We start from the raw sequence: 23217 nt of genomic DNA on the forward strand, positions 1-23217 counted from the left end.
CATCACATCCATCCCCAGCCTCTTTGGATTACATTTACAGTATCTTTCGTCTGAGTAATCTCCTGGCGAACAGTTAAATGTAGCCAGGCATAGACCCCGGTGAAGGGTCCCCTACATGACAGATTACCAGCACAGGCATGGCCCACTCTGAGTACTGGGGTACCACTGTACACCAGTTTAGGGTTGGTCTTTATTACCACCGTTTTTCTTACCTGAAAACTGTTGACAATTCTTTAAAAATCAGTTGCTGCCAAAGTTACTGGTTCTTAAAGTGGTGGTGGTTAGAATTTCCTGACTTTACCGCACACGTCAGTTATGTAACCAACACCGGCGCAAATGCTTGCCTTAATTGGAAGCAGGTAGTTCTTAACTGCCACCAGAAATGTGTTATTAGGACTTTATTAAAGTCCCCAGACTATGTCCTAAAAGTAACTACAGCGCTGTCCTATCTATGTGCATCAGGACAATCAACAACAAGCATACATTCAATGCAATACCAGATAAATTCTATATATAAGATTAAAGTGCTGAAAAGTTAATTAAAAGTGCTAAAGTGCTATATAAAGTGCTTGTGGGAAGGTGCTCCGTGATAAATTAGATTAAATCATTCTGTCCATAGGCATGTGCAAATCCATAGACTTTGTCGCAGATGCAGCCTAATTACTTACACACTTGTAGAGGTTTCACAGACCATAGCGTGGGTTTACATTCCCTATTTTCTTATGTCCTAAAGGGTTCCCCTCTTTATGATCCCAGAAAGTTTGGAGATATGATAAGCGTGAGTAGAAGGGGATATGATTCTGAATGGTGTCAGGATCTCCTTTGACAATCTTGGTATTTGTTATTAGTTTAGTGCGTCTTTAATTGTTCCAGCTAATCTATTTTCAAAATTATTACTTTATTACTTGTATTGATTACAAAATTGTAGAAAAAAATGTGTTGTAAATTATGGTTTTAAAGAAAACACTGGATATAGCAGCTTTACCCAGGCTCCATTATTCACATAGAAGGCAGCATGGAGGGGTTCGGTGAAGGTGGTGGTGAAGGTGAGGAGGTGTCTGATGGGGTCACTCAGCTGGTAGAAGCAGAGACGGCCACCTTCATAATCTAAATATAATCCCAATCTCTGCACAGGAGACTCTGGGTATAACTCCTGTATTTGAAAGTCATGTTCACATGTATATTTGTTTTCAGTTAAGCCAAAACTCCAGGACTTGTTGTTATACCCAATACCAGACTCATTTCCAGCTCTCTTTATACTGGGATAGCAAACAGCCACATACCAATCGCCACAGTCACCAACCTCTACTTCCCAGTAATGTCTCCCATGGGAAAAACTCTCTATGCTCATCACCTGACTGTATAATGTAAACCTCTCTAGTAATTTTGGTCTAATCTTTCGTATTTCGGAGCAGGATGCTGTTCTGAGATCATCAGATAAAACCACAAAGTTACTGGAAGTTTTTTCATCCAGTCGAAGATTGGTTGTATCCTGTATATTGAAGTTGGTTTTTAATTGCATATTAGCGATCAGATCAGTAATAGATCTGTGCAACACAAGAGAGATCATAAAATCATCCAGATCACGAACACAAGATTCCTTCAAATTCTGGTCACCTGTGTATGATTCCTGATCTTGTAGGACAGTTATTGAGTTGGTCATAATATACAATTTCTCAACATGACCAATTATCCTGGACAGCTCATCCTTCTGTATCTCCAACTGTTTGATGAGATCAGTGATGGACAATGAGACCTCCTCTACCTGCCTGGAGATCTCACTCAGGACTCTCTGTTCCTGGACTTCTAGCTGTCTCCTGATATCCTCAAACAGGGCAGTGACTCTCTTCTTCTCGTCATCTGCTTTATCTTGTGCTTTTTTCTTGTGGCCCTGTTGATTTTGAATTTTCTGCTCAGTTGCCTCTCTCTTCATAGTCAGTTTTTCTAGATAATCTCTCAGTTTCTCCTTCTTCTTCTCTAAAGCCTTTTCTAGAAGTTCCACTTCATGTCCCTTATGTTTTCCCACCAGACAGCAGGACACACATAGACAGACGGCGTCCTCAGAGCAGTAATACTCCAGAAGCTTCTTGTGGATGGAGCATTTTTTACTTCTGAAGGACGAGGTAGGTTCCATCAACACATGGTCCACTGTCTTGTTGTGGGCTGTCAGATGTATATCACACATAGAAATCTCACACTGAAGACAAGTCTTGACAGCGCCCACTGGAGAATCCACACAATACGTACAGAGGATCTCACTTTTCTCCTCCTCTTTTTGTGTAGATCTGAAGTTGTCCACAATGTTACACAGCTTCCTGTTCTTCTCCAGAGTAGGACGTTCTACATACTCCTCTCTGCACTCCGGACAGGAATAAACTCCGAACCCCTCCTGTGTATCCAGAACAGTCACAATACAATCCCGGCAGAAGTTGTGTCCACATCTCAGTGACACCGGCTCCGTATAAAGGTTCAGGCAGATGGAGCAGCTCAGCTCGTCTCCTAGAGCAGCAGACGCCATTCTGGGAATAAGGAGGAAGAAATAACGTCTGTTTTCATAAGAAGGTGGAGGCTTCACAAGTTAACCCTATGGAGGACAGAAAAAACCCAAGTCAAGCAATTTTTACTTATTGTCTTATTTTTCTAAAGGAAAACTCCAAATGAAACCCAAAACAAAATTTAATACAAAGAGAAAAAGCCTCTTATCTATGACTCTTTCTTAGTTTTTCAATTGTTTGAAGCAAATATATTGTTCCATTAATTATTTGGATATATAAATCATATAACTTTGGCATCACGCAAGAGGAGAACAGAAAAAAAAACATAAAGCAACAGAAAGCCCCAGGATAGACAATATCATATAGTTTTTTTAGTACTGTGTATATTGAGTAATGACTAAGAATAAAATATATGAAGGATGTCGCATTGCCAGCTGTAACGATGGGGAGCACTGGGATAGAATCCCAATCCAGTCTGTTGTTAGCAGAGACTGTAGCTGTCTCCATGCAAAATAGGATGAGGTGGCATCACACACTCGTCCTTGAACGGTTAGAGAATGAATGGCATTAATTTTGAAATGTATGGTGCCTGTGCCCAGCAGCCAACCTCCTGTGTTCAGAATAAAGCAGGGCAGCCGCTTAGCATAGGGCCTCAGAAGCTAGTGGAGATCACTGGAGTAGCGGTGCCTACTTAAGTAAATTCAAGCTTCTAGAAAGACAGGCCCGAAGCAAAAAAAAAAAAATGAGCGCAGGGCCTCATGATGGGGTTTACAGGGCCACGGTCAGTCAGGGGTTAAGGAATAAGGATCAGCCAGAGGTCAAGGTCAGGTATTGGGCAGTTGTGGGTAGGGGGGTCTTTCAGTCAGGGAACAGTGGGGGGTGGTTACAGTGAAGCACAGTACCTCGTGGAAGCTGAGAAGAACGGATCATCGTCCCTTGCCTTGTGTTGTTGTCGGCTGGTCGTTGCCTGTATGGGGGACTTGGAAGCAATTTTCGGCCGGCTCCGGGAGGCCGCTGCTGCTCGGGGCACGCCATGGCTGGAACGGCAGCTGTCATCGGTGATGGCTGGAGAGGACCTTGCGAGGGGGGACCGGCATTCCCGTGCTCGGCGGTCCAAGCCGCCGGAGCGTTACAGCCCCACGGTGTCCCCCAGAGCTGAGCGCCATATTGGGAGCCCCTGTGTGGACCCTCCAGGCTCACCGACTCAGCGTTCGCTGGCTGGGCTCGGCGGGTCCCCTGGGAGGAATCCCCGACTCCGGCGGAGCTCTAGCAGGCGGGGCCACGCTCCCGCTGTTCCCTCGGCCCCGCCTGTTTGTCTGGATGCAGATGGAGATGCGGCTGCTCATGGCAGGGATGACCGGCCTGTCGGGGCAGCTTGGCGTGGGAGAGGACATTCCTTGCGCTCTGGCCAGTCGGGGAGAGCGGCCGGCGCTTCTACACCACGCATGCCCAGTGCAGCGGTGACTCCGGCGGTGGAGGTCGTGGAGGGATCCAGCAGGAAGAGGCAGCGGAGGACAGTAGATGGCTCCAGTTCCGGTCGGCGGCGGGGGGAGGTGGTCGAGCGGAATGCCCCCCCTGTGCTTTCCAGATCCAGGTCGGTCGGTGCGGCAGAAGACTCTGATGTCAGGTCGGAAGGGGAGCTGTCCAGCTCTGAAGAGGGGAGTGCTCCTGGACCGTCTTCGGCTGTGGATGCGGGACCTGCGGCTGCGGGGTCTCAGTCAGGTGAGCCTTGTTCTGTTGATTCCTCTTCCTTGCAGTCTGCTCTGTCCGCTTTGGCTGGGGTGTTGGGATTGGAGCATAGTCGGGGGGGGCCCAAAGGGGTGGGGGCTTTACCCGGTGGGGCTGGGGCTCCTCCCGTTCCTGCTGTTGGGGGTACGGGGCCTGCTGCGCCGGTGGCGGCGGGGGGCCTTGGGGACTTGCTGACTGGCCTTCGGTCCTTGGTGCAGCGTTTTGAGGGTGGTAGCGTAGTGGGCCGGGCGCCTGTGGCGGCGTGGGGTCCAGTGGGGGCACCCGTCTTTGCGGCCACCAGCGCGGTGCAGGCAGGGGCTGGGTCGGCCCCCGCCTCTGCGGGGGACAAGGTGTTGACGCAGGGGGTGCCGTCACCTGCGCTGACTATGGGGGACAAAGTTGCGGAGCCCAAGGCAGCAGCTAAGGATGTTGCGGTTTGTATTGCGGATTCCGCGAAATGTGAGGTGTACGTGTGCTTTGAGGGCCCCTTGGGGGCGCACCTCAAGGCGGAAGTTCGGGAAAAGATCTGGAAGGATGAGTACATTGAAATATTTACTCTACTTCCTTTAGAAAAATTTAATTTGGACAGGTTGAAGCCGGAGGAAACGAAGAAAGAGGACGAGGAGCGGCGGCGGTTTCGTCTGATTCCGCGCACGTTTAGTAATTGGCTGCAAGCCTTTGCTATATTTGCGAGTGTAGTGGGGGAAAAACATCCGGAACATTGCTCCGCCTTGTTTTGTTATTTGGACGCGATTGGGGAGGCCCACAGGGTTTATGGTGGGGTTGCTTGGCTCCGTTATGACGAGCAATTCCGTCAGCGCAAGGCCGTTCGCCCGTCCTTGCGGTGGGACCACAAGGACATTAGTTTGTGGATGCGCCTCATGACGTCGGCCCGGGCGTCGCCGTCATCTTTTCCGAGCGAGGTCGGCGGTCCGACTACCCCTGGACAGCCGGCTGCGAAGCGCCGGGGTTTCTGTTGGCAATTTAATGAGGGGACATGCAGATTCGGGGCTGCCTGTCGCTTCAAACACGAATGCTCTGGATGTTGCGTTGTTTCAAGCAGGGTAAGCCCCGTGCCGGTGACACTCAGCACAAAAGGGATGACGCCGGTGAGAGTGGAAAGGATGCGCCCTTTTCTAAGTAAGTATCCGGACCGTGCGGCGGCTCTCTTGTTAGAGGCGGGGTTTTCGGTTGGCTTCCGGATTCCATGCTCTCTTGGCCGTGTTCCCCCGATGGCGGACAACTTACGTTCGACGAGGCTGAATCCTGGGGTGGTGTCCGACAAGTTGGCGAAGGAGGTTGCGTTGGGCCGCATGGCTGGCCCATTTTCTAGGCCCCCCTTGGCTGATTTGGTGGTCTCTCCTTTGGGTTTGGTTCCAAAAAAGGAACCGCATAAGTTTCGCCTTATTCATCATCTGTCCTTTCCTAAAGGGGGTTCGGTTAATGATGGCATTGATCCGGAAGCCTGTGCGGTGTCTTACACTTCGTTTGATGCTGCCATTTTTTGGGTCCGCCATTATGGAAAGGGCGCTTTGCTGGCAAAAACAGATGTGGAAGCCGCTTTTCGGTTGCTGCCTGTCCATCCAGACAGTTTTCACCTGTTGGGTTGCAGGTGGTTGGATTCTTTTTATGTTGACCCCTGCCTACCAATGGGTTGCTCAATCTCCTGTGCGTTTTTTGAGACGTTCAGTTCCTTCGTGGAGTGGGTGGTCAGGGAGGTGGCAGGGGTTAATTCGGTTATCCATTATTTGGATGATTTTCTATGCGATATGGAATTGTTCACGGATGCTGCGGGTTCCACGGGCTATGGCGCATACCTTGGGGGTCGTTGAAGCGCTGAGCGTTGGCCGAAAGCGTGGCGTGAGGCGGGTTTCTTGCGGAATCTGGTTCTGTTTGAGCTCTTTCCCGTCGTTGTCGCAGTGGAACTCTGGGGGGAGGCTTTCGGGAATAAGAAGGTGCATTTGCACTGTGATAACATGGGGGTGGTGCAGGTTATCAACAGGTTGTCTGGTTCTTCCCCGCCGGTGATACGTTGTTTGCAATTGAATGTTCTCTTGTATGCTGTTCATGTCCCTGGTGTGACCAACACGGTGGCGGATTCTTTGTCTCGTTTTCAGCTGGACAGGTTTCGGGAGTTGGCGCCGGCAGCGGTGCAACGTGGGGAGCCTTGTCCATCGGAGCTGTGGAAAATTGCGTTGGGGTCGCTGCTGATTTGGTCAGAAGGTCATTGAGTGACGGGACTTGGGCTGCTTATTCTAAGGTATGGCGGGAGTGGCGGGCCTTTTTGGATCAGACTGGTAAGGGCCGGGTAAGTATGGGCTCTCGCTCTCTTTTGTTGTACTTTGTGTGCTTGAATTTTGAACAAGGGGTGTCGGCGGCGGCCATCGCTTGTAAGTTGGCCGGCTTGGCGTTCTTGTTCAAAATGTCGGGAATGGAGGATTTTACTAAGGACTTTGTGGTCAGGCAGGCCTTGAAGGGGTATAGGCGGGGCTCCAGGCGGCCGGACGGGCGCCGTCCGGTCTCTTTTTTTGTTTGCTGGGCGAACTTGTGGGACAGGTGAGGGGTACGTGCTCCTCGGTGTATGAGTCGCTCTTGTTTACTACGGCCTTTGTTTTGGCTTTCTATGGGGCGTTTCGCATCGGGGAATTGGTCAGCCCTTTAAAAGGTGTTCAAGGAGGTCTGCAGGACGGGGAGGTAAGTTGTTCTGACTCGGCCGTTGTGATTTTTCTTCGGTGCTCCAAGACTGACCAGGAGGGGAGAGATCTGTATGTGCGTCTGTACCGGTGCGGGGTTCGCCTATTTGCCCGGTCACCGTGGTGGAGGATTTTAGGCGGGTGCGCCCCTCATTGGGGGGTTCTTTCCTGGTGCACAGGGATGGATCATCTTTGTCTAGGTTTCAGTTTGTCTCGGTGTTCAGGCGTTGTCTATCCGAGCTGGGATATGACGCCCGCAGTTACTCTTCTCACTCCTTCCGCATCGGGGCGGCTACTGAGGTGGCCAGATGGGGTGTGGATGAAGCTACTTTGAAACGGATAGGCAGGTGGGAATCTAATTGTTTTAAGTTGTATGTTCGTCCTCACATGGTTTAGTTGGGGAACTGGGGGCGTGGGGTGGCTGTATGTGGTGTTTCAATTTGTCATTGCCATGTGCTATTTTTCCTTACAGAGGGAGCTGCCTGCCTCGTGTGGATCTTGGGACATTCGTTTGTGTTTTGGGGGGCTAGACGGGCGGAAGTGCGGCCCGATGGGCGGCAGTTGGGCTTCTCTAGGGCGGAGGCTACGATCAGGTGGATAGGAGTGCCGGGCTTGCTTTGGTGCAGGGTCCTGCCGGAGGTGCATCATTTTGCTCGGCTGGATAGGGAGCCGGGTATCTTGGTGCTGCATGCGGGGGGCAATGACTTGGGAGTCCGGTCCATGCGCCACCTCATTCGGGACATTAAATTTGTTTTTCTCAGGCTGCACACCTCTTTTCCTGAGATGATTGTGATTTGGTCAGAGATCGTTGGCCGTACCTCGTGGCGTTTTGCGAGGTCGGTCGCGAAGCTGAACAAGGCACTGATCAAGGTCAGTTCGGCAGTCAGCCGGTTTGTCGCTAGGAATGGGGGTTGGTGGTCAGACACCGGGAGCTGGAGGTGGACACCTGGCGGTATCTGCGGAGTGACGGGGTGCACTTGAATGCTGTGGGGATGGATATGTGGTTTCTTGGCATTCAGGATGGGATCCAACGGGCTTTGCGTTTGTGGAGGGGCTCGCAGGTGTAAGGTTTTACACCTGTGCGCGGTGGCGGTTGGGGGTCTTTGGAGGCGGTAAACAGTTTTTGGTAAAGTGCATAGGGTGACCCATGTAAGGTATGGAGCCCTCTAGTGTATGCCGGTTAATAGTGGATTAATGGGAAGTGGTAACAAGGAGGTATCAGTGGTGAAGTGGGTTTGTCCCCGAGCTGGTTTTGCGCGGCTGGGGACCGTTGAAGTATTTTACGCTGATACATATTTAATTGGAATTTTGGTGCCTCCCAAGACCAACAACTTCTTACAGGTGATACTGGATTATTTATGGTTCTGTTGTAAAATAATGTTATTTGGTTATTTTGTTAATAAAATGGCCTACTGGGCCAATTTTCTCCAACCTGGTGTCACTAGCATTTTGTATAGGATTATGGTAATAACGGGTAAGGTTAACACTGAGAGTATGCCTCGGTAATACCCTAATCATGATCCCACAGTTATGGTACATACATAGTTTCATTGGTCCAAGGTGGACCAATGTAACTATATGAAAAATGCCATACCTGGAATTCAGCTTTAAGTTCCATCTTGAAGACGTACTAGGGCACATTGGCACTGTATCATCTGATCATCTCTTTTCTGTCCCCTCACAAGTAGACATGTGCTTTTCATTTAGTAACAAATCGATTTCAGCCAAAAATTAAACTTTTGGAGCACTCTATGTGTTCTTCTTTTTAAGAGAGCTTAATAGTTGTTTGTTTTTTTATGTGAAGGGGCAGAGGACACTACAGTGGGGGGTGTTGTGAAGAGGGGCAGAGGACACTACAGTAGGGGAAGGTGATGTGAAGGGGGGCAGAGAAAACTACAGTGGGGGGTGATGTGATGGGGGCAGAGGACACTACAGTGGGGGGTGATGTGATGGGGGCAGAGGACACTACAGTGGGGGGTGATGTGATGGGGGGCAGAGGACACTACAGTAGGGGAAGGTGATGTGAAGGGGGGCAGAGAACACTACCGTGTGGGGTGATATAAAGCGTGGCAGAGAACACCACCGTGTGGGGTGATGTGAAAGGGGGTAGAGGACACTCTTGCGACACACTATGTGTTCTTAATGCCGTCTTTTTATTGAGAGCTTAATAGTTGTTTGTTTGATTTTTTTTTGCGTTTTTTTTATGTGAAGGGGGCAGAGGACACTACAGTGGGGGAAGGGTATGTGAAGGGGGGCAGAGAACACTACTGTGTGGGGTGATGTAAAGAGGGGCAGAGAACACTACTGCGGCACTCTATGTGTTCTTCATGCCGTCTTTTATTGAAAGCTTAATAGTAGTTTTTTTTTTTTAAAGGGTGCCGCCTAGTAATTCCCCCCAACCACCTCTGGGGATCTTTGAGATCTACCTGGACAACATGGAGGAAAGCGACCTCTGAAAGGTTGCCTACCCCTGCCTTAGTGTTTGTGCAATAAAGTCAATTTGTGATTTAAATTGAATTTGTAATTGTCACAGTCAGTTCAGTTCCACAGTTTAATGCAATTCTTAGGTTTGAAAAATTTGGGGCCGCCAAATTGTGTATTTTTCTGTTGCGGCTGAAAATATTGAATCCTTTCTAACATATCGATTAGTTTCGATATACCAAAAAGGAATATATAGCAATCTTTCAAAAAAACTGCAAATTTTTCAAATCCACACGGACCAATGAATATACGGAACGAATGCTGAAGATGGGAATTGAATTCCGAAAAGGAATCGGTTCAACTTAACAAGTGTGTGCATAAGTATGACCAAACTAAATTCTTCAATTAATGAATACATCTAAAACTAAATGGGAATTTCCAGTGTGCACATGTCTACTAACAAGCAATCACTGCGGCTTTCAACATCTACCTTTCACAGAAATGGACTATTTGCTTTCCATTGTTGCTTTGTGGTACTCACTGCGGCTCTCAACATCTGTTGGCTTATTTTTTTTATCTTATTCCATATTATTATGTTTTTTTCTCTTTTTGACTCACCTAAGCAAGTAACCTTAATTATTACAAGTCTGCCCCTTCTTGTAGTCTGCCTTTAGTATGAATAGTTTGCTCTGCTGGCCATGTGTCTTTTATAAATTAATGATCAATTGAAAAATACCACCCCCACTCCATCTCAGTATCAATAAAGCCAAGGCTGGGGTTGGCACTGGAAGTGTCAGGAATTGCATGGCAGCAGGAAAAATGGCTCTTTCAGACATCCATATAGGAAATGCTTATGCACATGCTTGCACTCATCTGCGTGCACAGTTGCGTGGCAGAGCATGCGACAGAGACGTAACTAGAAACTTCAGGGCCACGGTGAAAGAAACTATAAAAGGCTCCCCTGGTGCCCTGCTGGGGCCCTTCTCTCAGACCATGGGGCCCTTCCCACTGATCTCGGGGCACTTTACATCCTTTAACATGTTCAACAGCAGGCCCCCTTCCTGCCATTTTGGAGCCCCCAACGGTGGTGGGACACCAGGGCTCAGTCAAAAGTGCAACTTTTGCGACCCTGGTAGTTCTGCCACTGGTGTCAGCAGGACTGTGAATGGTATCAGTCAGTAGACTTTGTCAGTAATGCAGTGGATGGGGTCAGTTGAGCAGTGGACAGAGTCAGTTGGGCAGTGCCGGTGAAGCAGTAGATGTGTCAGTATTTATTTTTAATTTTTTGGGGGTTTTGTAATTCTTTTATTTATTTATTTTATTTTTTTTTTAGAATTTTATTTATTATTTTCTAAATTATTTTAGGAACCCAGTTGGGGGGCTTTGGTGAGATATTAGGGGCCTAAATAGACGTCTGATGTTTTACCTTTGAGACACAGAAAGGAGATTGAGAACACAGCCCTCAATCTCCATCTCTGCAGCCTCAGCTGCACAGAATGAATGGACAGAAATAGCTCTGTAGAGAGCTTCCTGTTCATTCACACACTGAAGCATAGTGAAGTGTATGGACACAGGAGCAATTGGTACCGATCACTCACTGTGTCCATTCCGAAAAGGAAGTGGCCAATAAATGACATATTTACCAGCATCTTTCCATGCCTGAAAGCATCCCCGAAGCAGGAGAGGGGAGGGGGGAAGCTGGAAGCACTCTGGGGGGGAGGGGGCCAGGGGAGGAGTTTTAGGACAAGGTCACCCAGTGCCCAGAGAGAAAATGGCAACCTAAACTACACCCCACAGTGGTGTAAAGTTTTTAATGTATGTGACACTTACCACAATAGTCCCAATTGTTCTGTTATACTGCAAAAAGAAGGGGCTAACAGTTGCGATGGTCAGTGGTGTCACTGGAAGGAAAACATCCCTGCAGCGGTGTTGTCACTGAAACTCAATAATGTTCCTGCATCCATGGTGTCACTGGAAGGAAAAAAGTGTCCTTGTGTTGATGGTGACACTGGAAGGAAAAAATACCGCTGTGTCATGGTGTCAGTCTGAGGAGGACTGATTGGCATCTACAGTATTTCATTAGGGTGAAGGAGGGTAGGGTAGCTGGAAGGTGGGCTCTGTGGGGTGTATGCAACTAAAGGACTCTAGGGGGCTCTGAGGAAGTGATGGAGGCTGAAAGGGAACGTTCAGATAGGTGGCAATCATTGATGGCGTTTGACACTGCCTGCTTTTACTGCCCCCCACCTGCCTGTGAATAAGCCTTAAGGCCTTGTTTACAACTGCGGTTGGTTGGTGATAAAAACAGGTGCTGCGGCACCATGTCGTTTGAGGCACCATATAAAGGCACACATTAGCAGATGCATGGGGGTGCCATCAATAGAAACGCTGTGGAGCTGCTAAAGGACCGTGAGTTTCTATGCATGATGGGAAAACATGTCATTATGCATGCGTTCCCGACACGCAAAGGTGTGAACCTAGCATTAGGAATAAGAAAAGAGACAATAGGCAGAGGGATTAGGGTACTAGGAGTGCGTGTTATTAAAGAGCTGAGTGAAGGAGTGCAGAGAATGTGTTGGCTCATTATGGTGACAGAAAACTTGGGAGGGTCCTAAAGGGTCAGATAAATAAAGCCGGAGTCAAACAGAAACGTAGAACACTCCGCACTATCCTAAAAAGAAAAAAAATGAAACTCTTCCCATTAAATGTGCTTTTCAGCAAACCTTAGAACTTCATAGACTACTTAGTAACCTTCAAATCACAGAGCCACCACGGCACCCCCCCCCCCTTTTTACAAGGTAGCCTTCTTTACATCAGAGACCCTTCAATCAGAGTCCTCGCTTACATCAGTGCCCCCCGTTGCTTCTGAGCCCCTCCTTACATCACTGTCCCCCTTTACATCAGTGTGTCCCTCTAATCCTTACATCGGTGTGCCCCCCTCCTCCGTACATCAGTGTGCCCCCCTCCTCCTTACATTAGTATGCCCCTCTCCTCCTTACATCAGTGTGCCCCTCTAATCCTCACATCAGCGCACCCCCCTTCTTACATCAGTGTGCCCCCCTCCTGATATCAGTGTGCCCTCCTCCTCCTTACATCAGTGTGCCCCTCTAATCCTCACATCAGCGCACCCCCCTCCTTACATCAGTGTGCCCCACTCCTGATATCAGTGTGCCCCCTCCTCCTTACACCAGTGTGCCCCTCTCCTCCTTACATCAGTGTGCCCCCCTCCTTATATCAGTGTGCCCCCCTCCTCCTTACATCAGTGTGCCCCCCTCCTCCTTACATCAGTGTGCCCCCCTCCTTATATCAGTGTGCCCCCCTCCTTATATCAGTGTGTCCCCCTCCTTACATCAGTGTGCCCCCCTCCTCCTTACATCAGTGTGCCCCACTCGTTCTTACATTAGTGTGCCCCTCTCCTCCTTACATCAGTGTGCCCCCTCCTTACATCAGTGTGCACCTCTAATCCTCACATCAGCGCACCCCCTCCTTACATCAGTGTGCCCCCCTCCTTATATCAGTGTGCCCCTCTCCTCCTTACATCAGTGTGCCCCCTTCCGCCTTACATCAGTGTGCCCCCCTCCTTCTTACATCAGTGTGCCCCTCTCCTCCTTAAATCAGTGTGCCCCCCCCTCCTCCGTACATCAGTGTGCCCCCCTCCTTCTTACATTAGTATGCCCCTCTCCTCCTTACATCAGTGTGCCCCTCTCCTCCTTACATCAGTGTGCCCCTCTCCTCCTTCCATTAGTGTGCCCCCCTCCTCCTTAAATCAGTGTGCCCCTCTCCTCCGTACATCAGTGTGCCCCTCTCCTCCTTACATTAGTGTGCCCCTCTCCTCCTTATATCAGTGTGCCCCCTCCTTACATTGATGTGCCCCCGTACCTTAAGCAGCATGGGAGATGGGAGGCAGAGCAAGTGTGAATAGGGAGTGCTGTGGTCTCTGGGAGCTGGGGGGTGGGGTAAACAGGTGATGTCATTGGTTGTTGGAGCACCGGTGGTCCTAGCAAACAAGAACTGGGGAGAGGGGGGGTGCTCAGAATTTCTGAGCCCTCTCCTAAGCACTGGCAGTGCAGTAGGGATCACACAGGACAGATCTCATATCATGGTGGGCTACAGCTGGAAGATTGGCTCTGTGTGGTCCCTACTGCACTGCCTACTGCACTGCCTACTGCACTGCCTAGGAGAGCTCAGCTAGGTCAGCACAATAGAACCAAATATGACAGAGGAGCCAAGGGAAAGGAATATATCTAGGAACCCGCTGCACTTCCTTGAATCCTTTATTTAAACTTCATAAAAGCAGAACAGACAGTGCGAGAACAGCCAATGGAAAACGCTTTTCATGCTATAGACAGCGCATGCTCACAACCTTTTGTATTCGGATCTCATCGTCTTATATGTACTGCTCATACAGATGAGACTAGTTGCACAATTAGCAGAACCCCTCCCCCACTCACAAGAGAACACAGTGGGGTGGCATACTGCCAATCTCGTCCAACTTCATCCCACTGAGTCATACTACGGCGAGTTAACTACAGAGGACATTACTTTGTTATCTAAAGGACTACATTTTTCCCTAAGAGACATTTCAATCAATCTACAGGTCAATATCTAGATGCTAGCGATGATTACAGTAAGGACAGTGAATCCCACAGATTCAGAGAGTAGTGGTTAATGATTCTTACTCTGAATGGTCTAAGGTTATCAGTGGTGTACCCCAAGGTTCAGTGTTGGGACCCTTACTTTTTAATATCTTTTATAAGATATATAGGGGTCTGGGATTAAAGTACCATTTCAGTCATTGCAGATAAAACCAAGCTTTGCAATGGAATAACTTCTTTACTCTCCAATTTACAAGCTGACCTCAATGCACTGTTTCATTGGGCAACTATGTGGCAAATTCGGTTTAATGTTAAAAAAATGTAAAGTTATGCACTTGAGGGCTAAGAATATGCATGCATCATACATACTAGGGGGAGTAGAACCAGTGGCGGCCGGCTGATAGGGGGCGCAGGGGCGCCACCCCCCCCCAAAAAAAAGATTAAAAAAAAACAAAAAAGATAAAAAAAAAATTCAATTTTTAGCCCGTTAGGGGCGCCGGACTCATTGGTGGCTATGGGGGGGGGGGGGGTTTCCACCTGGCAGAGGCGCCGATTGGCGGCCTTCTGGGGGGTCACCAGGGCACAGAGCACTGAGCTCCGACACTCCCCCTTTTGTGATGTCCTGGATCATGATTGGTCCAGACTCCAGCCTGGACCAATCATGATTCAGGAAATCCCTGCTGACCTCGTTGGGGGCGGTGCCGGTGCGTGCATCAGTCACTCACCATCACCGCCCGGTCACCTTCCCGCCGCCGCAGAAGAGGAGTCTCGAGGAGAGGAGAAGTCGGCGCCGCTCACCTTCCCGCTGCAGAACGAAGAAGAGGAGAGGCCGAGAGGGAGAAGCCGCTCACCTTCACGCCGGTTCCCTCCGCCCGCCACAGAACGAAGAGGATGGAGAGGAGAAGCCGCTCACCTTCCCGCCGCCAAGGAGGAGAGGAGCAGCCGCCATAGACGTCGCAGGCAGCGTGAGTGTGGAGTCAGTGAGCCAGCCCAGGAGAGCAGGTAAGTGATTGAAGCCGCTGCAGCGATGCCATGACCTGTGACCTGACCTGTGACCTGACCGTGACATGGGCCTGTGACCTGACCTGTGACCTGACCTGTGACCTGACTGTAACATGACCTGTGACATGACCTGTGACATGCTTGTGACTGGACCTGTGACATGACCTGTGACATGCCTGTGACCTGACCTGTGACCAATGTTCCCTCTAATTTTTTACTGGGCTGAGCAAATAAAAAAATTTCTGAGCGCAGTGCTCCCCAACCTTTTTATCGCCGCGGACCGGTCAACGTTTGATCATTTTTCTGTGGCCCCCAATCAATGCAGAGTGCCCACAGCATTGCCCCCAATCAATGCAGAGTGCCCACAGCATTGCCCCCAATCAATGCAGAGTGCCATAGCATTGCCCCCAATCAATGCAGAGTACTACAGCATTGCCCCCAATCAATGCAGAGTACTACAGCATTGCCCCCAATCAATGTAGAGATGCCAGCGTGCCCCTTTTCAATGTAGAGGTGCCAGTGTGCCCCCTTTCAATGTAGAGATGCCAGTGTGCCACCTTTCAATGTAGAGATGCCAGTGTGCCACCTTTCAATGTAGAGATGCCAGTGTGCCCCCTTTCAATGTAGAGATGCCAGTGTGCCCCCTTTCAATGTAGAGATGCCAGCGTGCCACCTTTCAATGTAGAGATGCCAGTGTGCCCCCTTTCAATGTAGAGATGCCAGCGTGCCACCTTTCAATGTAGAGATGCCAGCGTGCCCCCTTTCAATGTAGAGATGCCAGTGTGCCCCCTTTCAATGTAGAGATGCCAGTGTGCCCCCTTTCAATGTAGAGATGCCAGTGTGCCACCTTTCAATGTAGAGATGCCAGTGTGCCCCCTTTCAATGTAGAGATGCCAGTGTGCCACCTTTCAATGTAGAGATGCCAGTGTGCCCCCTTTCAATGTAGAGATGCCAGTGTGCCCCCTTTCAATGTAGAGATGCCAGTGTGCCCCCTTTCAATGTAGAGATGCCAGTGTGCCACCTTTCAATGTAGAGATGCCAGTGTGCCCCCTTTCAATGTAGAGATGCCAGTGTGCCACCTTTCAATGTAGAGATGCCAGTGTGCCCCCTTTCAATGTAGAGATGCCAGCGTGCCCCCTTTCAATGTAGAGACTCTTCAGTCCCGAGTCTAGTAATGGTTCTGCCATTTTTTCAGTTTTTAATTAATGCAGAGTGCCCACAGCATTGTCCCCAAATCAATGTAGAGATGCCAGTGTTCCCCCCCCCCCCGTGCACTTACCTCATGGTCACGGGCGGCAGCTTCTCTTCAGTTCATTCCCCGGCTTCCTGCCTCTCCTCAGTCCTCCTGACTCCCGAGTCCCGGCGCCTCTTCCTCGGCCAATGGCATGAAGTTGGCCTTTCGGCCAATCAGGAAGCGGGAGGACCCGCTCCCTGATTGGCCAGGAGGAGGATCCGTGTGACAATAGCGAATTTTCATTCGCTATTGTCACACAATGGGCGTGCTCTCGCGGCGCACGCTCTGCTACACGGCCGCCACGTCTGCGGCTGCGCGGTTTGAATAGGTGCTTGCGCGGGACCTTCATTCACACTGCGCGCCCGCGCATGCGCGCAGGCTAAAGGGAACACTGCCTGTGACGTGACCTGTGACATGGCCTGTGACATGGCCTATGACATGACCTATGACATGTCTGTGACATGACCTGTGACATGCCTGTGACATGACCTGTGACTGTGACATGACCTGTGACATGCCCTTACCATGACCTGTGACATGCCCTTACCAAGACCTGTGACATGCCTATACCATCACCTGTGACATGCCTGTGCCATGACCTGTGCAATGACCTTACCATGACCTGTGACATGCCCTTACCATGACCTGTGACATGCCTGTACTATGACCTGTGCCATGCCTGTGTCATGACCTGTGACATGCCTGTACCATGACCTGTGCCATGACCTGTGGCATGCCCTTACCATGACCTGTGACATGCCTATACCATCACCTGTGACATGCCTATACCATCACCTGTGCCATGCCCTTACCATGACCTGTGACATGCCCTTACCATGACCTGTGACATGCCTATACCATCATTTGTGCCATGCCTGTGTCATGACCTGTGCCATGACCTGTGACATGTCTGTACCATGACCTGTGCCATGACCTGTGACATGCCCTTACCATGACCTGTGACATGCCTATACCATCACCTGTGACATGTATGTAACATGACCTGTGACATGCCCTTACCATGACCTGTGACATGCCCTTACCATGACCTATGACATGCCTATACCATCACCTGTGCCATGCCCCTACCATGACCTGTGACATGCCCTTACCATGACCTGTGACATGCCTATAACATCACCTGTGCTATGCCTGTGTCATGACCTGTGCCATGACCTGTGACATGCCTGTACCATGACCTGTGCCATGACCTGTGACATGCCCTTACCATGACCTGTGACATGCCTATACCATCACCTGTGACATACATGTACCATGATCACGATCACCTTCCGTTCCTGCCCGCTGCAGAGAGATAGAGAGGACAGGAGAGCGAGAGCCGGGCCCGAGTGACTTGAGGTCGGGACTGAGCTGACTGAGGCGAGGCGACGGAGTCGGAAGTCCGCAGAAGAAGTAGAGTCGGATCGGAAGAAGAAGTCGGAGTCGGATCGGAAGTCCACAGAAGAAGTCGAGTGTGAGTGAGTGACCATCCCTACCTCTACCTGAAGGCTGCCCGGTAACGGTGAATGATGCCTCGGGGGGGGGGGGGGTGCAGGCCGCCCGCACACTGTCCTGTCAGTCAGTTGTTCTGATGCTATGAAGGGGGCATGCACGCTGATCTCTGCATTGGGGGTACCACGTATGCTGGTCACTACATTGGGGGCATGCACGCTAATCTCTGCATTGGGGGGGCCTGTACTGTGGGATTAGTGCTAGGGGGCCTGTACTGTGGGATTAGTGCTAGGGGGTCTGTACTGTGGGATTAGTGCTAGGGGGCCTGTACTGTGGGATTAGTGCTAGGGGGCCTGTACTGTGGGGTTTGTGCTAGGGGGTCTGTATTGTGGGATTAGTGCTAGGGGGTCTGTATTGTGGGGTTTGTGCTAGGAGGGCCTGTACTGTGGGGTTTGTGCTAGGGGGCCTGTACTGTGGGGTTTGTGCTAGGGGGTTTGTGCTTGAGGGGTTTGTGTGGGGTTTGTGCTTGAGGGGTTTGTGCTGGGGGTGTCTGTACTGTGGGATTAGTGCTAGGGGGCCTGTACTGTGGGGTTTGTGCTAGGGGGCCTGTACTGTTGGATTAGTGCTAGGGGGTCTGTACTGTGGGGTTTGTGCTAGGGGGCCTGTACTGTGGGGTTTGTGCTAGGGGGCCTGTACTGTGGGGTTTGTGCTAGGGGGTCTGTACTGTGGGTTTTGTGCTAGGGAGCCTGTACTGTGGGGTTTGTGCTAGGGGGTTTGTACTGTGGGATTAGTGCTAGGGGGTCTGTACTGTGGGATTAGTGCTAGGGGGTTTGTGCTTGAGGGGTTTGTGTGGGGTTTGTGCTGGGGGGGGGGGTTGTGCTAGGGGGCCTGTACTGTAGGGTTTGTGCTAGGGGGTTTGTGCTTGAGGGGTTTGTGTGGGGTTTGTGCTTGAGGGGTTTGTGCTGGGGGGGTCTGTACTGTGGGATTAGTGTTAGAGGGCCTGTACTGTGGGGTTTGTGCTAGGGGGCCTGTACTGTGGGGTTTGTGCTAGGGGGTCTGTACTGTGGGGTTTGTGTTGGGGGGCCTGTACTGTGAGATTAGTGCTAGGGGGCCTGTACTGTGAGGTCTGTGCTAGGGTTGTGCTAGGGGGCCTGTACTGTAGGGTTTGTGCTAGGGGGTTTGTGCTTGAGGGGTTTGTGTGGGGTTTGTGCTTGAGGGGTTTGTGCTGGGGGGTCTGTACTGTTGGATTAGTGCTAGGGGGACTGTACTGTGGGATTAGTGCTAGGGGGCCTGTACTGTGGGATTAGTGCTAGGGGGCCTGTACTGTGGGGTTTGTGCTAGGGGGTTTGTGCTTGAGGGGTATGTGCGGGGGTTGTGCTTAAGGGGTTTGTGCTGGGGGGTCTGTACTGTGGGGTTTGTGCTAGGGGGCCTGTACTGTTGGATTAGTGCTAAGGGGCCTGTACTGTGGGGTTTGTGCTAGGGGGCCTGTACTGTGGGGTTTGTGCTAGGGGGCCTGTACTGTGGGATTAGTGCTAGGGGGCCTGTACTGTGGGGTTTGTGCTAGGGGGCCTGTACCGTGGGGTTTGTGCTAAGGGGTTTGTGCTTGAGGGGTTTGTGTGGGGTTTGTGCTTGAGGGGTTTGTGCTGGGGGTGTCTGTACTGTGGGATTAGTGCTAGGGGGTCTGTACTGTGGGATTAGTGCTAGGGGGTCTGTACTGTGGGGTTTGTGCTAGGCAGCCTGTACTGTTTGATTAGTGCTAGGGGGTCTGTACTGTGGGGTTTGTGCTAGGGGGCCTGTACTGTGGGATTTGTGCTAGGGGGCCTGTACTGTTGGATTAGTGCTAGGGGGTCTGTACTGTGGGATTAGTGCTAGGGGGCCTGTACTGTGGAATTAGTGCTAGGGGGCCTGTACTGTGGGGTTTGTGCTAGGGGGCCTGTACTGTGGGGTTTGTGTTAGGGGGCCTGTACTGTGGGATTAGTGCTAGGGGGCCTGTACTGTGGGGTTTGTGCTAGGGGGCCTGTACTGTGGGGTTTGTGCTAGGAGGCCTGTACTGTGGGGTTTGTGCCAGGGGGCCTGTACTGTGGGATTAGTGCTAGGGGGCCTGTACTGTGAGGTTTGTGCTAGGGGGCCTGTACTGTGGGTTTTGTGCTAGGGGGTTTGTGCTTGAGGGGTATGTGCAGGGTTTGTGCTTAAGGGGTTTGTGCTGGGGGGGTCTGTACTGTGGGGTTTGTGCTAGGGGGCCTGTACTGTGGAGTTTGTGCTCGGGGGTCTGTACTGTGGGGTTTGTGCCACTCTCAGTCAGTGTATTCCATAATAGGGTGTCTCTCACAGTATATCCCATAATAGGGCCCCTGCTCCCTATTATGGGATATACTAGTACTAATGGACCCCTCAATAGGTGATATATTGGGAGAATTTGTTCACGCAAGCAAAATACAGGGGACAAAATGGGTGGAGTCTATAAGAGGTGGGGCTTCTGAGAAATGGGAGGGGTCAAAATGGAAGGGCGGGGTCTTGTGCCCCACCATTTTAAAACTTCACCAGCCGCCACTGAGTAGAACTGGGGGAATCCATAGCGGAGAAGGATCTGGGTGTTCTGGTAGATCATAAGCTTAATAATAGCATGCAATGCCAAGCTGCTGTTTCCAAAGCAAGCAAAGTCCTTTCTTGTATTAACAGAGGCATGGACTCCAGAGAGAGAGATATCATTTTGCCCCTGTACAGATCATTAGACCTCATCTGGAATATGCAGTTAAGTTTTGGGCACCATTTCTTAAAATAGGCAGGGGCATTGCTAGGCGAGAAAAAGACCAGGGGCTTCAGCCCGGAGGTAAATTTGATAACCCCTCCCACATTTTAAAGTAAGTCCCGCCCAAGCTCCACCCAATGCCCCCCCTGCCTAATGCTCCACCATAAAATGTTGTATGAACCCATTATGACACCAATACAGACGAGAGACGACCAATACACACGAGTCACCGACATAATCCATAGCACTGTACACTGCATGAGAGGAGCTTACACTCCAATGTCCCCCCACAGTCACACACTATTATTATTATTATACACGTATATAGCTCTGACAAATACTGCAGTGCTTTACAGAGATCACTGAGCCAGTCACATCAGTCTCTGTACCAGAGGAGCTTACACTCTAAAGTCCCCTCCCCCACAGTCACACACTATTATTATTATACATTTATATAGCTCTGACATATACCGCAGTGCTGTACAGAGATCACTGAGCCAGTCACATCAGTCTCTGTACCAGAGGAGCTTACACTCTAATGTCCCCTCCCCCACAGTCACATTAGTCTCTGTAGCAGAGGTGCTTACACTCTAATGTCCCCCCACAGTCACACACTATTATTATTATTATACATGTATATAGCTCTGACATATACTGCAGTGCTGTACAGAGAACACTGAGCTAGTTACAGCAGTCTCTGTACCACAGGAGCTTACAATCTAATTTCCCCCACACTGGCTAATAAGCAGAAAGATTATTTTCTATGACTAAGGCCATTCATCTCCCATTTATAAGAATGAATAACGCACATAGGATACATGGGGGGAAGAGATATCAGGGTGCACTGCTGGGCTTTGAAAATATAGAATATTTGGGGAAGATATCCTGCCCCACCCCCACCATCTTTCTAACTGGAGGGAAGATATGGCGGTGTATATAAGGAGATAAATGGGGAAAGTCAGCCTCAGTTCATATGTGGGGATAAAGGGGGGAAGGTATTACAGGTCACATCCCAGGTTGTCTATATATTAGGGTGACTGGGGGGGGTTAATACTAGTTGGTGACTGGAAGGACATATTTACACATTTCAGGTTGCAACCCCTGCCTGTTTTATATACCGGGGTGACTGTTAGGAGATATTTCTTTTTGTTGCATCCCTGGGCTGTATTACATGTTGGGGTGAGTGGGGGAAGATATTTTAGATTGCTCCCCTGGATGTGTTACTTGATGACAGGCTGGTTGGCTATCTGTCTTCATGTAAGGGACCCCTTCCCCTAACGAGCATTTCACTCCACCTGAAAGAAGCCGTCTTCCTGTGTCTCATCCCAGAAATGTGGTGACTGTTACAGCTGTCCTCTTATCAGCAAAGGGCAGCAGACTGAAGATTAAAAGTCATGACAGGGGACTGGACTCCGGACAGCAGCCAGTTCCATTCTGCCGAGGTCTGCTCTGCACGCACCAGTGTTTGCACATAGGTGGAAAGCAGCAGCAGGAGTTGGGACCCGAACGACTACTAAAGCTTCAGTATTTTTAGCAGTATGACAACACTGCGGGCCCCCTACTGGCCTCGAACACTGCCCGAAAGGTCAGTCTGGCCCTGCACCTGGCTGCCTGTCGCTATTCCCTCGGCCTCGGCTCTGAGCTTGAGCTGCACTGCCACCCGGAGAAGAGGGAGGTGAGTGGAGGCGGAGCCACTTCTTGGCGCGGAGGCATTTGAAATCCTCCTCCGCTCTGAACGCTGGCTGGGAGCCTCTCCTGCTGTCACATGACGAGTGACATCACTGGTTGCTAGATGCCATTCGGCAGCCCATACTAGCAACCAGTGTGGCAGCGGCAGGCCAGGCAGTAGAGGCCCAGCAGAGAGAGGAGGAGGATCATACTGGACAACGAGACACTCGGGGCTAATAATTATAATTATTCCACACGAGACCCGGGGCTTTTTGGGGGCCCACTCGGGGCTATAGCCCCTCTGAGCCCCCCCTCCTGATGCCACGGGATATCGGGGAACTGGAGAAAGTGCAGAGGAGGGCAACCAAACTGATAAGAGGCATGGAGGAGCTCAGCTATGAGAAAAGATTAGAGGAACTGAATTGATTCTCTCTTGAGAAGAGGAGATTAAGGGAGATATTATCACCATGTATAATACATAAGGGGTCCATATAGTGAACTTGGTGTTGAGTTGTTCACTTTAAGGTCAACACAGAGGACAAGGGGGCACTCTTTACGTCTAGAGGAAAACAGATGGGGTCTCCAAATACGGAAAGGTTTCTTCACCGTAAAAGCTGTGAAAATGTGGAATAGACTCCCTCCAGAGGTGGTTCTGGCTCACTAGATTGCTTTAAAAAAGGCCTGGATTCTTTCCTGGGTGGGCTTAATATAAGTGGGTACTAATATTTATAGGTAAAGTTTATCCAGGGAATATCCGATTGCCTCTTCAGGAAGGAATTTTTTTTCCCCTGCTGTAGCAAATTGGATCATGCTTTGCTGGGGGTTTTTCGTCTTCCTCTGGATCAACTGAGGGTATAGGAATGTGTATATGGGATTGTATGGTTGGGTTTTCATTACTGTTTTTTTTTTTTATTGGTTGAACCGGATGGACTTGTGTCTTTTTTCAACCTGACTAAATATGTAACTCCAGATTTTAGAGACAAGTTTGGGATTCTAGACTTTGAGGACCTAGTGGCCGACTCAAGTAGAAGAGGGCACTGCCACCACGGGCCCAGTGAGTTGTAGGGTCAACTCTAGGGGCAGAGTAATAGATGAATTTCTGAAAATGGGCAAAGTGAGTAATGAATTAGAAAATGGTGGAACAAGACCTTCCTAGGTTAGCTTCTTGGACATCTGCATTGGG

General features: G+C 50.2%; 1 protein-coding gene across 1 annotated transcript in view; it reads right to left on the reverse strand.

The window, feature by feature from the left end:
• LOC309557660 (uncharacterized protein) overlaps positions 1–13226 on the reverse strand; it is a gene marked incomplete at its 3' end in the record, with an annotated part of 135583 nt that extends 122357 nt beyond the window's left edge. The window contains exons 1-2 of the mRNA XM_082260449.1: positions 13214–13226; positions 953–2584 (exon numbers count right to left, since the gene is read on the reverse strand). Coding sequence (XP_082116575.1) covers positions 953–2518 — 1566 coding nt within the window. The 5' untranslated portion in view covers positions 2519–2584; positions 13214–13226. The remainder of the gene's footprint in view (positions 1–952; positions 2585–13213) is intronic.
• Positions 13227–23217: the final 9991 nt, after the last annotated feature.

Source organism: Pelophylax lessonae (genome assembly GCF_965119305.1).
Source record: "Pelophylax lessonae genome assembly, chromosome: 6".
NCBI classification, from domain to species: Eukaryota; Metazoa; Chordata; class Amphibia; order Anura; family Ranidae; genus Pelophylax; species Pelophylax lessonae.